Source organism: Temnothorax curvispinosus, unplaced genomic scaffold (assembly GCF_003070985.1).
Source record: "Temnothorax curvispinosus isolate PA1 unplaced genomic scaffold, ASM307098v1 QBEX01015032.1, whole genome shotgun sequence".
Classification (NCBI taxonomy): domain Eukaryota; kingdom Metazoa; phylum Arthropoda; class Insecta; order Hymenoptera; family Formicidae; genus Temnothorax; species Temnothorax curvispinosus.
Window position 1 is genome coordinate 6060 of NW_020224812.1, and position 14399 is coordinate 20458.

At 34.5% G+C, this 14399-nt stretch overlaps 1 protein-coding gene across 3 annotated transcripts; it reads right to left on the reverse strand.

Annotated features, from left to right (window-relative positions):
• Positions 1-3248: 3248 nt before the first annotated feature.
• On the reverse strand, positions 3249-11758 carry LOC112465267. Of its 3 annotated transcripts, XM_025032738.1 has the most exons (7): positions 11423-11758; positions 6463-6795; positions 5971-6303; positions 5413-5669; positions 5187-5316; positions 4652-4975; positions 3249-4603 (listed from the first exon to the last, which is right to left on the reverse strand). In XM_025032738.1, exons 2-7 carry the CDS (start codon positions 6781-6783, stop codon positions 3713-3715), a joined length of 2256 nt encoding a protein of 751 aa, XP_024888506.1. In that variant the 5' UTR covers positions 6784-6795; positions 11423-11758; the 3' UTR covers positions 3249-3712. The 3 variants fall into 3 exon arrangements, with proteins under 3 accessions (XP_024888506.1, XP_024888505.1, XP_024888504.1); XM_025032737.1 differs by having other exon boundaries at positions 3249-4975; positions 11555-11757; XM_025032736.1 differs by having other exon boundaries at positions 3249-4975; positions 11423-11757.
• Positions 11759-14399: the final 2641 nt, after the last annotated feature.

Below are 14399 nucleotides of genomic sequence, written 5' to 3' on the forward strand. Positions count from 1 at the left end.
TCCAGAACAACATATTAAAATTGCATGAAACTGGCTGCATTTTTAACATAGGTTCTTATGGTTTTTATGGGAAATGACATATTGCATATACCTTTAGAATGAAATAAGTGCAAGAAAAAATGCAAATGATAAAGAAAAAGAAATTTGCACATGTAACTTAATAATTTACAAATAAATGAGCAAAAGAAAGGGGAAGGTTACCGCACATTTCGTAGAAAAATTAATTATTAAAGCATAAATTGCTTGATTTTTTGTCTGCATAGACTGCCATGGTCGTGAACGACGTGAACAGCAGCACGCATTATACACGCGGCGACCAATCAGAGCAATCCCCTTCATTCCTACTACTTCAAACGCTAGTGCGCTGTTTCCAGAATTCCCGCGTCCCACTACTCTCTCCGATGAAGCCATCGAACCTCCTTAAACCTTTCAAACAAAATATATATATTTAAAAACAATTGAAAATTTATGATGAAAAGCGCAGATCATTATTAGCTCTAGCAAAATAAAACGATGCTGGTTTAAAAGCCCGGACACATAGAAAAACGTGAACAGTAAGCAAATCAACAGTCTTATATTGTATATGTTATTCCGTTACACCCCATTAATATTACCAGAATATTACTAGTTATACTAACATTGATCCAAGCGTGTTACGTAACCCTGGTAACCATTCCTTTTCAATTCTGCTGTAAAACTGCACGAAAAGTAGCTTCTTACAGCAGACTACTGCAATAGTACATAAGTACTCGTTCAATCACAGATATTATGCATTTTTGTCGCAATTTTGGACTGTTTTCTTGCGCACTTCTTCGGGATGCATCTGAACTAGCAAACTGGTTACCAGGGAACAATTACACAATTTTTGTTACATAACTGTAACGCCAAAAAAAATGTATAACAGTTATATTACTTGCATATAACAAATGTTAAATTGCATGTTTCTTCCATGTTATATGTAGCCCTTATATAAGAATAACATTGTGATATTACATGTAACTTCCATGTTATATTGCCGTTATGAAATGTGTTCACTGGGGGTGGTGGTCTGTTCATGGTGCTCTTACTCAGCATTAGAATTCTGCACCATTGTCATTATTACCTCCGAGAGTTCTTGGGAGACACTTCCGGCGCAAACTTGTAAGCAAGCCAAGATTGTAGTGAGTGTTTCCTTCTGCAGTTGGCTTGCCTCTGAAACTGTAGGATCTTGCCTGATACCAGGGCCCATGACTTGAGGGCATCTCGTTGTAGGAACTTGACACATGCAGCGACAAAAACTTCACCGTGATCTAGGCTCTGATCTTATTCGTTAACCATTTTTCCAGTTTTAGATACTCTCGTCGAAAGGCCAAACAGGCGAGATCAATGACAAATGGAAACGACTGCGAATTAAGTAAAGCGGAGAGCGCTTTCAAATCTTGCGCGACATTCAAGATTCGCGATAATCTCGTTTGATCATGATCACCACGCGTATTCTGCCATAGCATGCATCCACCTTAGAAAACGCGAAATATTAGAAGGGGATCCGTTGGTCGGAGATCCTTTATTTTCACGGCGCCGATATACACGCGATGATACACACGCGACGATCTGTAGGACACGACTGCCGATCCTTGACAAATAATATATCGTTAACGAATTAATTTCGAACGTTACACAAGTTTTGCGCACGTGTTTCGAATGGGCGCGAGTTATGGGTTTATTTAAATGCGCCTGAAACTTGTCAGGTGTGGTTGACAAATTGGCAATAGGTCAACACGATTATTTTGACATCCTCGAGCAGCAATTTTACCCAATTGAAGAGAGATTTTGAATGATATATATGACTGTCCCGTTCAATAAAATAATGATAAAAAAACAAGCAATCAGGTGTATTATAATCTAGCCTAAAGGTGGACAGTTTAGATTTTAGTCTAGATCTTATTAGATGAGGTGTATACTCTAAATTAGTTTAAATATAATTGCGTCTATAATTAATTATATTATTTAATAGTTGCAATGTGATACGTATTTAATAGATATTAATTACGTTATTATTTTGATAATTTTTACACTTTTCGAATCGATAGATGTTTAAAATCTATGCATGTATAAGTGATGCAAAAGTCCACTATTTACTGATCCTAGCGCTTTTCGCATTGATAACATGCCACTAAATTGTAACAGTCATAACAAATTAAAGAGAATTATCGATTCGAAAAGTGTAAAAATTATCAAAATAATAACGTAATTAATATCTATTAAATACGTATCACATTGCAACTATTAAATAATATAATTAATTATAGACGCAATTATATTTAAACTAATTTAGAGTATACACCTCATCTAATAAGATATATATATATATATTGATTTGACATATCTATTCTCAAGAATTTGAAGGAACTTTATTTATTACTAAGAGCAAGATGAACCGTATATGGTTTGAAAATGAGATTAAGCTTGAAATCTGCGCATCGTATCATAATCAATTTTACTAAATTAATCAGAGCGTCATCGTAATTGCATCAGAGATTTATCCGTAATTCTATAAATTTGAAGTTATCTGCATTTATTATCTTATTTATCTATATTCCTTGCGTAAATTGCGTTTCGATCGTCATCGTTAGTTATTATAATAAAATGCAACATTGTGTTTATTTCTACTTAAAGCGTACGATTGTGACATCGTCTTAACTTACAATATAGATATACGACGCGATAATAGGCTTAAGGCGCACGCGTTACAAACGTATAATAATATATATATATATATATATATATATATATATATATATATATCGGGTGTCTCAGACCACCCGTATCACCCGATTTATTCATAAACGCAACATTTTAGAGAAAAATGTTTTAGACCAAAGTTGTATGGTTTCAAGGGGTACATAAGATGGTGTCATTAGTTTTACCTTAAAAATACAAAATATCTTGTAAAACATCAAGTTTTCGGTAATGTTACCTTAATACTTTTATGCACAGAATAATGAGACGAATCAATTGATATGAAAAAAAGACAGTTGTTTTTAAGAAAAAGTATGCAGATACGTGTTGCAAATCACATATTTTTTCTTAAAGGAACTATACTTTTTTTATGCCAATTGATTCGTTTCATTATTTTGTGCATAAAAGTGTTAAGGTAACATTACCGAAAACTTGATGTTTTACAAGATATTTTGTATTTTATGTCAAAATACTAGAACTTTCAAGCCTTATAATTCCAAAAATTCTTAATGAAAAAATACTTTCTTATAGTGTTTTGGAAAGCCCTCGAGATAATCTACAAGAATATGTAATAAAAAGTAGGTAGTTCTATTTAAAAAATTAAAGGTGACCTTTACGTGACCTTCAAGCAACTATTTAAGGTGAAATTAATAACACCATCTTATGTACTCCTTGAAACCATACAACTTTGGTCTGGAACATTTTTCTCTAAAATGTTGCGTTTACGAATAAATCGGGTGATACGGGTAGTCTGAGACACCCGGTATATATAAAACTAGGATATTATACAATTCAATATTCGTTGTGACCGCGATAAGCTGCGCGGAAATCGTTCTATAGCAGTGCAAAATATGTATATAAAAAGGCATAAAACAGTCGCATTTGTTCGAATTAAGAGACAAATATATAAATATATAAAAAATAAGTAGGAATTATATTAGAAATAAGAGGAAAGTGAACTCCGATATATCTATAGGGAATGTTCACAGCGCATTCATCTGACGACGGCGTAGTTTGGAGTCGGCACATTCACCGTTCCCCAGAAGAGAATGAGCTTCGTGGGATCGTGCCTGATGAAAAACATAAAAGGCCGATTGGCAAGCAGCTTTTTCTGATTGCCATCTCGACGCAAAAGCACCGCGGTCGTCGCCGCGGCTTCCGTCCCCTTCTCCGTCACATCCATCTCCACTTTGTGCAACACTTCGGTAGCGTACAGGCCGGGATTCACGAGATTCGCGCTGTTTCGCAGATTATCCAGACCATAAAAAGGTAACTGTTGAGTCTGCATGAACTTCAAGAAGTTCTGGTCTATGGGTCGGCTCTGTCGTTTGTTTCTGCTATTCCTTTCGGCATTTTGGAAACGATACTTATTCTCCTCTAAGCTCACGTATTTCGTACTCGCATCGTCAATCTTTGGCGCGACTTTCTCAAGCTCATCTTTCTCCATGACGTACGCCACACGCGATGACTTCGTTTCGTTGCGTTGCTTTCCGTTCCGAGCGTCGCGACGCGTTCTACCTATCGTGCGAATGTTGAAACCCGTGTCCCACTGCTCCACGCTGACTCCGCGTCTTTTATCGTCGTATGTAAAGTAATTCCTCTTTGCGCCATTAACCACGCCTTGATTATTGTTATTCCCGAACCGTGAGAAAATTAAATATTCGTCGGTCTTGGTATTTGGCAATTGAGCGGGAGGAATTTGCCGTGGTATTTGCGATGACGCTTGTAGAATCGATGAAGGCAATGCTTGTGGAATCGACGTAGGCAATGCTTGCGGAATCGACGAGGACAATACTTGAGGAATCGACGTAGAGAATGCTTGTGGAATCGGCGCAGCCTGTGCTTGAGGAATCGACGTAGGGAATGCTTGTGGAATCGGCGCAGCCTGTGCTTGAGGAATCGACGTAGGGAATGCTTGTGGAATCGGCGCAGCCTGTGCTTGTGGAATCGGCGCAGCTTGTGCTTGCGGCACCGGCACAATTGCTGCTTGTGGTGCTTGTGATGTTTGGCCGAACCCGTTCGACAAGAGGCTTAAATCCGCAGTCTTCGGATCGAATAATGAGTATAGGCCTAGATTATGAAGCGCGTCGTTCAAATTCAATGTGCTCGAGAGTTTCATACGGGGAAGGCCGACGATGCAAGTCTCGTTTTTTGTATTGCTTATTAGATACTCAATAGTCTCAGCCGTCAGTTGGTCCTGGAAGTTCTTCAATGCGGCGGCACCTTCAGCTTTCGGCAGAAGCACGTACATAGATGTCTTGGAATTAAAAAAAAGTCCTCGTGAATTATATTACTTAAAAGAGACAATTCGCCGAGACAAAACATTTAAATTTATTAACGCGTAGATAATAATATAAAGAGATATTAAAGAAAACAGCTCAAGTTTGTAAAATTTTGAAAGGTAATTTAACTTTATCTCACTATTAAATTAAAGAGTAACGATATAATTAATATTTTCAAACATTTACCTCTAAGCCTTTGTAAGGTAAAGCTATTATTTTAACACCCAACGATTTGTCCTCGTAAAAGGGAAAATTACCGCCGTTATACATCATATCTATCTCGACCGTGTCATTCGGTTCGATAAAAAATGGTCTCCTGCAACGAAAAAAATTTTATAATCACCAAGAGAATAAAAACGGGATCGTTTTTTTACACTATGCATCAGTTGAAATAAATAGCAAAATCACGTACCTCCGTGTCGCGGTTGCCATGAAATGTTGATTCCATTCTCCTTTGAAGTAAAGCGCGGATAAAAGAATCACGGTGGTCAACGAATCCGGATTTTCGCTCAATATACTACTAATTTTATCCATTGTTCGTTGTTTCACCCAAGCGTTTATTGTGTCTCGCGCTTCCCTGCTTTTTGTTCGAAAATCTAAATTTATCACCTCGCTACTGTACGCATTTTCGCTGATCGCGCGAAATTCGGGTCGAATCGGATATCCTTGCTAGAATAGGAATTAAAAATACGTCAAGTCTATTAAAAAGAAGTTCTTTATTTAAAATTGAAATAAAGGAAAATATTTAATCTATTTGTATTCCTAAAGTTTAATCCGCAAATTTCATCATCAATAAGTTATTATATTAGATACTTAAAGATTTTGTTATTTCGCGGATGTTATCTCGTGAAAATCTTTGTTACAAACTTAAATAACGGATTTAGCCTTGATAATTCATTAGGCTGCAAATTATTCACCAATATATAACATATAAATAATAAAAATATTGAATATACATATATAAATATACCTGAACGAATATACCACTGGCGGAACTCACGCGCGGCAAATTGCTACCTTCAACCCTGTAATTCATGATGGCCAGGAGCTGACCGAACATCTGATGAACGATCTCCGAGTGTTGGGATATATCGACACCGGTCTCTAAACCGAGTATTCGGGCAACCTCGTCGAATGTCTTGCCGGCGGAACCCAACAGGACTAATGACAAGGCGACGGATACGCTGAGCGGAGAAAAGATCACGTTTTCCCGATGTGTCACCGATGTGCCTGAGGTTTTGTAAATCGCTCTATCCAAATCCAGAGAAAACTTTGTGAGTCCTCTGGATATAATATTGTTCACCTAAAATTGACAATTTTAATGATGCAGAGTGGATATATACGTTTTCTTGATTCATTAATATTTTTAGAAGACTTTAAATAAAAGCTTAAAAAAATACGAGAGGTTTAATAATCATCATTCATCATGATTACGCGTGCAAATAACAGAATAATCATTTACATGATTGCTCCAAGTTTGCTCCGGCATGGGTTGCAGACTGGCTGTCGAGTCTGTTGAGTACGAGGGTACGCGAGTGGTCGTAGGGTAAAATTGTCTTTCTGCTGGCCTCGCGGCGCCTAACTGCGAAACAGGTCCTCCATTGAGTTGTTGATCGATTTGAACGGGCTGACTACTGTTGGCCGCTTGCAACGCGGGATAATTAGCAGGTAGCGGTGCCGAGGCACGACCCTGGTCAGCCGTTATCAAATCGTATTGATCCGGGTAAACAATCTGACCACTAGCCAACGCCAGAACACCAAACAACAACCACGCTCGAATCATATTTTCGAGTATCTGCAAAAAATATTTGTTACGTTACGATTTTTGAAGAAGAATAATGTAAGGATGTATCTGATGATGATATCAGAGAAATTTGTTTAAAAATATTTAAACTCTTTTCTATTACTTTCTATTCCGTCTTTCTCTCATTTTTAGTGATTCAAATAGATTGCAATAATCTCGTGGCCAGCTGCTTATAGGGATCATCTATAGGGGTACCTATATCTATGGTAGGTGAGCATTCGTTTCTCGAAAAAGTGATTGCAGTTACTGGTTCGTGACCATGAATATACAGATTCCGCATTCATTGCAAACGGTGAACAGCAGAATCTTGTAAACATAGGTAATAATAACGTCTAATGACATGTGCTTCATATAATTACTTGTTGTATCCATACATAAACGAACATCATTCCGAGAAACATGCAATTTTACTTACAGGTGCGATAACAATAATGCATTTCGCATTTTGCACTATTTCGCACACTGACGTTGATATATTAATATATCACCGAGAGTATATATTTGATACATTTGTGCCGATAATAATCAAGGTACGAATAATATGCAAAAATGCTTTGCACCATTTGTACATATAAAATACGTTTCCAAGCGACATAACATATTAATTCGGAATAACGTAATCAATTGTGCCAGGCACATCTGACTAATTATGAAGATAAATAGGACTATATAATGAGATAAACAGTCAGGAAACAATTTGATAAAAATATCTACAAGCAGGAAATATGCGCAAAATGGAAATTCGCATTGAATGCATAATCAGACTGATAAGCGCGAATCTCCGTTAATTAATTTATTTTATATGGTATATCTTTAATTTAATTAATTATTTATATTTAGACTAATAAGATACTAATTTTACTTCCACGCTCTCATAATTAATACATTTTTAAACGTAATTTTAAATATTTTTCTGGATGTAGAATATATTTCAGAATCGATAAAATATTTAATATTTGAATATTAAAAGCTTGTTGAGACAGAAGAGAAAGATTAGTTCTTTTTAAAGAAGAATGAGCAACATCAAATTTGTCCATCATAAAGTCCAATAGAAAATTCGATAAATTACATCCTGTATAATTTATGAGACATAATCTTGAATCCCTACCGTGCAACCGCAAACCGAAAATTACTATCTAATTTTATTCAGTGTCCATTACGCTAATAGTCCAACAATCATTCATCCAATGTTCAACGTAGAATTATTTACTCTAAAATTATCACCTCTAGTATTTCTAATTGCACAGAAACAGCTACAGACATGTAACATCAATTGCGTTGTGTGTATTCAATTTTTGTCAAAAATTTGCTTTATTTAATTTGCTCGAGTTATTATACGTGGAATATTATCAATATATAAAAAAATAAAATAAAATCCAAAAGAAGAAAATCCAAGTGTCATTTAGAATAAATGCAAAATAAAAAAAAAATTAAATATTTTTTCGCATCTAAGAAAATCTTCTTTAACATATTTTAACTCATTTCTTTCATAATATAAGTTATATTTTACTCTCCTTTAGTATTCATTTAACTAAAATGCTTTTGTGCCTAGAATCTATAATGAATCAATGTCAATCATGAATGAATTTATATATAATACTTTTATTGTGCTGACACTGAGGCAACTCTTGCAGACGTACTTATGTCAGGAATAACAGTGTCTTTAAGCACGTCGAACAATACCTGCTTGCATGTCACCTGAAAGAGATGCGAGACATCATATATAATGCCGTTGGAAATTCCCAAGGGAGTGGCGGACACGTTTCATTATAGATTAGGATTTAGTCGCGTATAAACAGGATACTTCAGTATCCTTTGAGGCTACTTCCTCAAGATGTCTTCTGGATATTCCCCGACAGAGAATAAATTATTTTCAAACTCATATGTATTATATACTATATACTGCCTACTTCGATGCGAATACTATGTATCTGAAACTCGAATGATCAGTTCCAGAATATCTTGTTTAAGGAGTCTCGCAAAATCACTGTCTATAATCTTTAGGTATAATACTTACTCGTGAATATATTTTTATCGGTTTCAAAACGATTTTATCTAACAAACATAATCTGTCACACTAAAATGTGAGTTTTTAGTTATAAACAATTACAAATAAGCTTATAAATCAAGCAAAATATATAAATATACAAAATAAAGTCTTATTCTTCATATAATTTTAAATAGAATCCAAGATTTTTTTATTCAATTTTACTCAATTTTGAAAGTATCAAATATCGATGACAAGTTTTAAGTAAGATAATCTTTCGAAGAAAAATTTTAAAGCAAAAGGAAGAGAATAGATTTGAGTATATATAATAAGATAAGAAAAATCAACTTCCATGTGATGTCCCGTGCAATGCATTTCCTATCGGATACTATGCTGACGCATTTCATTTACATCGAACAGAGTGACGCTTCTGATAGCTGGAATTCCCGCTTTAAAGTCAAACAACGTAAATTATTTTCACAATCACGATCGATTGAGCCAATTTTTTACTTATCTATCAGTGCGTGTTAACGTCTAAATATATTTCCTATCATGCGAAGATATACATTGTCCGATGACATTTGACATATCTCCGTGCTCTGGAGCATCGTCGGTCTCTTTATTAATTTCACGTTGTACTAATTCGAATTTAAGAATCATAGAGCCAAGCAAAAAGAAAAAAATTGGTAATATAATTTCTAATTGAATTTATTTTAATAAAAAATTTGTGAAAATAAATTGATTTCAATTTTTATTACAAGGGTGAGAAATTCATCTTATTTCACGAATTAAATTTCTGTCAACTACTTTTGCATTTATGTTTTATAGAAATATTAGAATGTTTCATTAATAAATAATTATTACATAATTAATCATTTTAATTAAAGAAGTACTTTAATTAATCTGAATATTTATAATTACATCATTAATATCCATTCATATATTAACATAAAATAAAGGAAACTACTGCGATGTAAATAATACTGAATACTGATCTAAAACCACTTTTCTGATCAAATATGTCACATATTTATTTTATTCAGTTGCTCTACTTTTATTTTATATTATATTTATAATCTTTAGCTTGAAGCTATCAATGTTATTTAAGAAAAAAACGCCCACTCATATACCAAAAGCTGCTTCTAGAGAGGCTTTGAGTTTATCCTGAAGGTCACATGTGAAAGTAAGATCATCATGAATAACTTATCACATGTTGCTTTTTCATATTTTCTCTGATTTATATGATACTACACTAGATAATATATCGTATAAAGTAACACTCCATATTTCACTCTTGAATGAAATACTTCTCAGCAATTGTGTTAATGTATTAATTATGAAATTCAGTAATAGAAAAAACAATAATAATTACCTCAATAATCACGAAATCTCTGCGTAAAAAGTTATAATGTGTTTACTAATTGATGGTAAAATTGATAATTGACAAACAGGAAATGATGACTAAATCAATTAGTTTTAAAAAGAACAGTAATTCAAAATCGTTGTTCTTTACAAAAAACTTACAATATTAATTATTGCAATTTATAAAAACATTCCGTTATACTCTCATTCTATTGCTACGTCTATATCAGCAATTGAAGATTACTTTAGAAGTATAAGTATTAAAGGCTCAGACGATTAACAAATTAATTAAGAAATTAATGAGCATAGAGCCGCAACACGGTGTTAGCGTTGATATAATTATATATGTACTTGTATTAAAATAAGTTACAAACGTTTCGGTCTGTTACAAGACCATTTTCAGTGTACAAATTACCCAGACAGCAAGTTGCCCGCAAGTTGCTGTCAATTTGCTTAAAACTGCTTTACTTAAGTTGCCTTCAATATTGAGGAAAGCGGCTTCCGATTTTGCCTATTGGATTGCCGACATTTATTGTCACCAAAACGGTTGCCAACAGATTGTGGCAACTTTTATGGCAATAAGTATGCTACGAGCTTTGCGCTTGTTTGCGTAAGGCGTAAGGTAATAGTTGTCTGCACAATGCTTTTAAGTTGCTCTAAACGAAATTACTGTTGTCCGGTAACAGCAATATGATGACAATTGAAGGGAAAAACTTATGCCAAACACTATTTTCTTTCTTATGCCAAGGAACGCTTAGCTATCTGGGATAGTCAAAATAGTTAAAATAATTAAGAAATATTACGCATGGTTACAGTTAAAATTAGAAATTACCTATGCAAAAACCGCTGTGTTGTAAAGTTGTAACCCATGCGTAATATTTTCTAATTATTTTAACTGTTTGACTAATTTGTACACTGAAGACGGTCTTGTAACAGACCGAAATGTTTGTAGTTTATTTTAAAATACAAATATATAATTATCAACGCTAACACCGTGTTGCGGTTCTATACTTTAGAAGGGACATTAGTTTAGTGCCCTTATTTTTTCACAAGACATATATAAATAACAATTATATACATTGCAATAACAATGTATATCGCTTTGATGTCCTACACTATCACTTTTATATTAGCTATTAAAGTTTTCCCTGCATACAAACGTGCCGGCGTAAAAAGGCAGCGTAAGAATCGATTCATTTACGATATTTCTTGTTAATAAATTTTTTTTTAAGACTATCGAAATTCGAATAAGTGACAATTAACACCAACCTGAGAGAAAGCGCAACAAAACAGTATTCGTGAAGTCTTCGAAGTTCAGTACAATCGTGTCGATCGATTTATCGTTTCTCGACGCTACGGAGTCTCTTGATATACAGGTCAAGTTCAGTCTCACTTAGTCACCTTGTAGAATTGCGCGATTCCGGCTTGACGGCGATTCTCTGCTTGACGGACGCGAATGTGTGTTTGGAAACTGGTTCTTCGGAAGTGGTGCTCTCCAGGCCGCCAGGCAGATCAGATCAGACCGTGTTCCACTCACCGCGCAGAACACGCGGATACTAACGGGGCATAAGTTCGCCGATCTCTTTTATCTCCACCCGGACTGACGACGACGACGGCGATGACAACGGCAATGAGCGGGGAGATACGTTAAGAACGGCATGTATACATACACCACACATATTACTGAACGCGACGCTGACATTGACTCACCGCTCGCGCTTTACGTCGAAGCGTGCATGGTTTGCGCGATGCTTTTCTTTTCTCATTGTCAGCGCACCTGCTTGGTAGCGCGCTGGAACCGGAGGAGAGGCGACAAACTATCTATCTTAACAAAAATATACATATTAGAATAAGAACGATATTGTACCCTATGACTGTTAAGCGATTTAATAACATTCGTACTCGTTCTGTATAATGTTGCTCGATCTACTTTGAGCTTATGCAGGCACCCTGGTGAAGACGCAATGGGGGTATCGGAGGTATGACCATTTATCATCGGGAGATTGCGTATGCTTGATGAGAAACCAGTTTTTCCGCAAACGATGTCAAACGCTAGATCGCAATATCGTAGCGGCGATAACGCGCGCAGGAAATATTCCCGCAAATAAATTGCGCATCGAGACGGACGATATCGCAAGTTTCGAGTATCGATTAATAGACGTGTAAGGAGAGATAGAACACTCCTATAAATTATTAAACTCATAATCGCTGGAAAACTGCGATAATTATCGCTTGTCAATTATTCTGTGTGTGTATATTTGTTACACTTTCGCTCGTTTAAAAATTAAATAAAATTTAACACACGCCAATTCGAGGTAAAATTTGTTGCATGAATTGTTATTCTGGCGACACATCTTGCTTTTGATGAGTCGCACACATTTGGATTATTTATTTAGTGCACATCACGCCCCGCTGATTAATGTGTATCGTGCGGTGCGTCGCGCGGTGTGTCAAAACGTAATTCCCATCTGATACGGCGAGTGTTTCGAGTTCTGCATCAGCGAGCTTTTTGTTCTCATTTCCGTTGATTAACGTCGCTATAAACGAATCGCGAAAGAAGGTTTTCCTTCCTTTTGTTGAAAGTGAATTCAAGTGTATTTTGTAACAAAACACACGTAATAATAACATATTCGGATATTGTATCTATATTTATAAGTACCGTCGTCTGTATGTATGTATGTATGTCTGTCTGACCGCGAACTACTCATTCGTTTGGACCGAATTTTTATCAAGGGTACGTGAAATAGGGGTAGAATTTCCCGGGGAGTGTCATAAAGTGTATAGTTTTTTGTTACCGATTTTCTGGAAACCGATTTTTCTAATTTATATAATTTTTCGGGAAATAATCGACCGAATTTAAAAAAATTATACATGAAATAGAGGTAGAATTTTCCGGGGAGTGCTATAAAGTGTATAATTTTTCGTTACCGATCTTTTTGGAAACCGGTTACATAATTTTTCCAATTTTTCAGAAATCAATTGACCGAATCTTAAAAAATTATATGGGTAGAATTTCCCGGGAATTGCCATAAAGTGTATAATTTTTCGTTACCAATCTTTGGGGAAATCGGTATCAGAAAATTTTCCAATTTTTCGGAAATTAATTGACCGAATCTCAAACAATTGTATATGAAGTAGAGGTAGAATTTTCTGGGGAGTGCTATAAAGTGTATTATTTGTTGTTACCAATTTTTTTGGAAACCGGTTACAAAATTTTTCCAATTTCTCGGGAAATAATTGAATCTTAAAGAATTACATATGAAATAAAGGTAGAATTTCCCCGAGATTGCTATAAAGTGTACAATTTTTTGTTACTGATTTTTTTGGGAACCGGTTACAAATTTTTTCCAATTTTTCAGGAATTAATTGACCAAATTAAAATTATATATGAAATAGGAGTCGCGTGTCAAAATTTTTTTAATTTTTGAGAATAAGTTTAATTTTTTATTAATGGATAATTTTTCATTAATGAATTGATTTTCTTGAAACCGGTTACGAAGTTTTTCCAATTTTTCTAAAAAGGTTTCCAATTTTTGTTTAAAAAAATGTACGTGATTGTTCTAATTTCCTCAAATTTTGAGATATTAGCTGAATTTTTTTAGAGATAATTTTTCGTTACTTTTTTAAAAACAATGCTCAAATTTTTTTAATTTTTCGGGGATGGCAAAAACGTGTATAATTTTTCATAATAAATTTTTTGGAAACCGGTTTCAAAATTTTCTAAGGATGGCTACAATGAGTTTATAGAAAAATTGCTAATAATAAAAGGGTTTCCGATTTCTGTTTCAATTTTCGTAAATTTTGAGATATCAAGCTGAATTTTTTTTATGGATAATTTTTATAGATAATTTTTCGTTATCGATTTTTGTGGAAACCGGTTACGAAATTTTTCAAATTTCTCAGGAGTTAATTGATCGAATTTCAAAGAATTGTGTATGAAATAAAGGTAGAATTTTCTGGGGTTTGCTATAAAGTGTATAATTTTTTGTTACCGATCTTTTGGAAAACCGGTTACAAAATTTTTTCAATTTTTCGGGAATTAATTGACCGAATCTTAAAGAATTACATATGAAATAGAGGTAAAATTTCCCGGGGATTGCTATATAAAAGTGTATAATTTTTCGTTACCGATTTTTTTGGAAACCAGTTACAAAATTTTTCCAATTTTTCGGGAATTAATTGACCAAATCTTAAAGAATTATATATAAAATAGGAGTCAAGTGTCAAAATTTTTTTAATTTTAGGA

What these genes read in the sequence shown, in the direction of transcription:
- LOC112465267 (XM_025032737.1), bottom strand. Translation starts at nt 6,783, where the DNA reads ATGATTCGAGCGTGGTTGTTGTTTGGTGTTCTGGCGTTGGCTAGTGGT. An exon ending in AGCAAACTTGGAGCAATCAT is followed by an intron (nt 6,304 to 6,462) that starts GTAAATGATTAT and finishes TGTCAATTTTAG; the next exon opens with GTGAACAATATTATATCCAG. An exon ending in CCAGTGGTATATTCGTTCAG is followed by an intron (nt 5,670 to 5,970) that starts GTATATTTATAT and finishes TTCCTATTCTAG; the next exon opens with CAAGGATATCCGATTCGACC.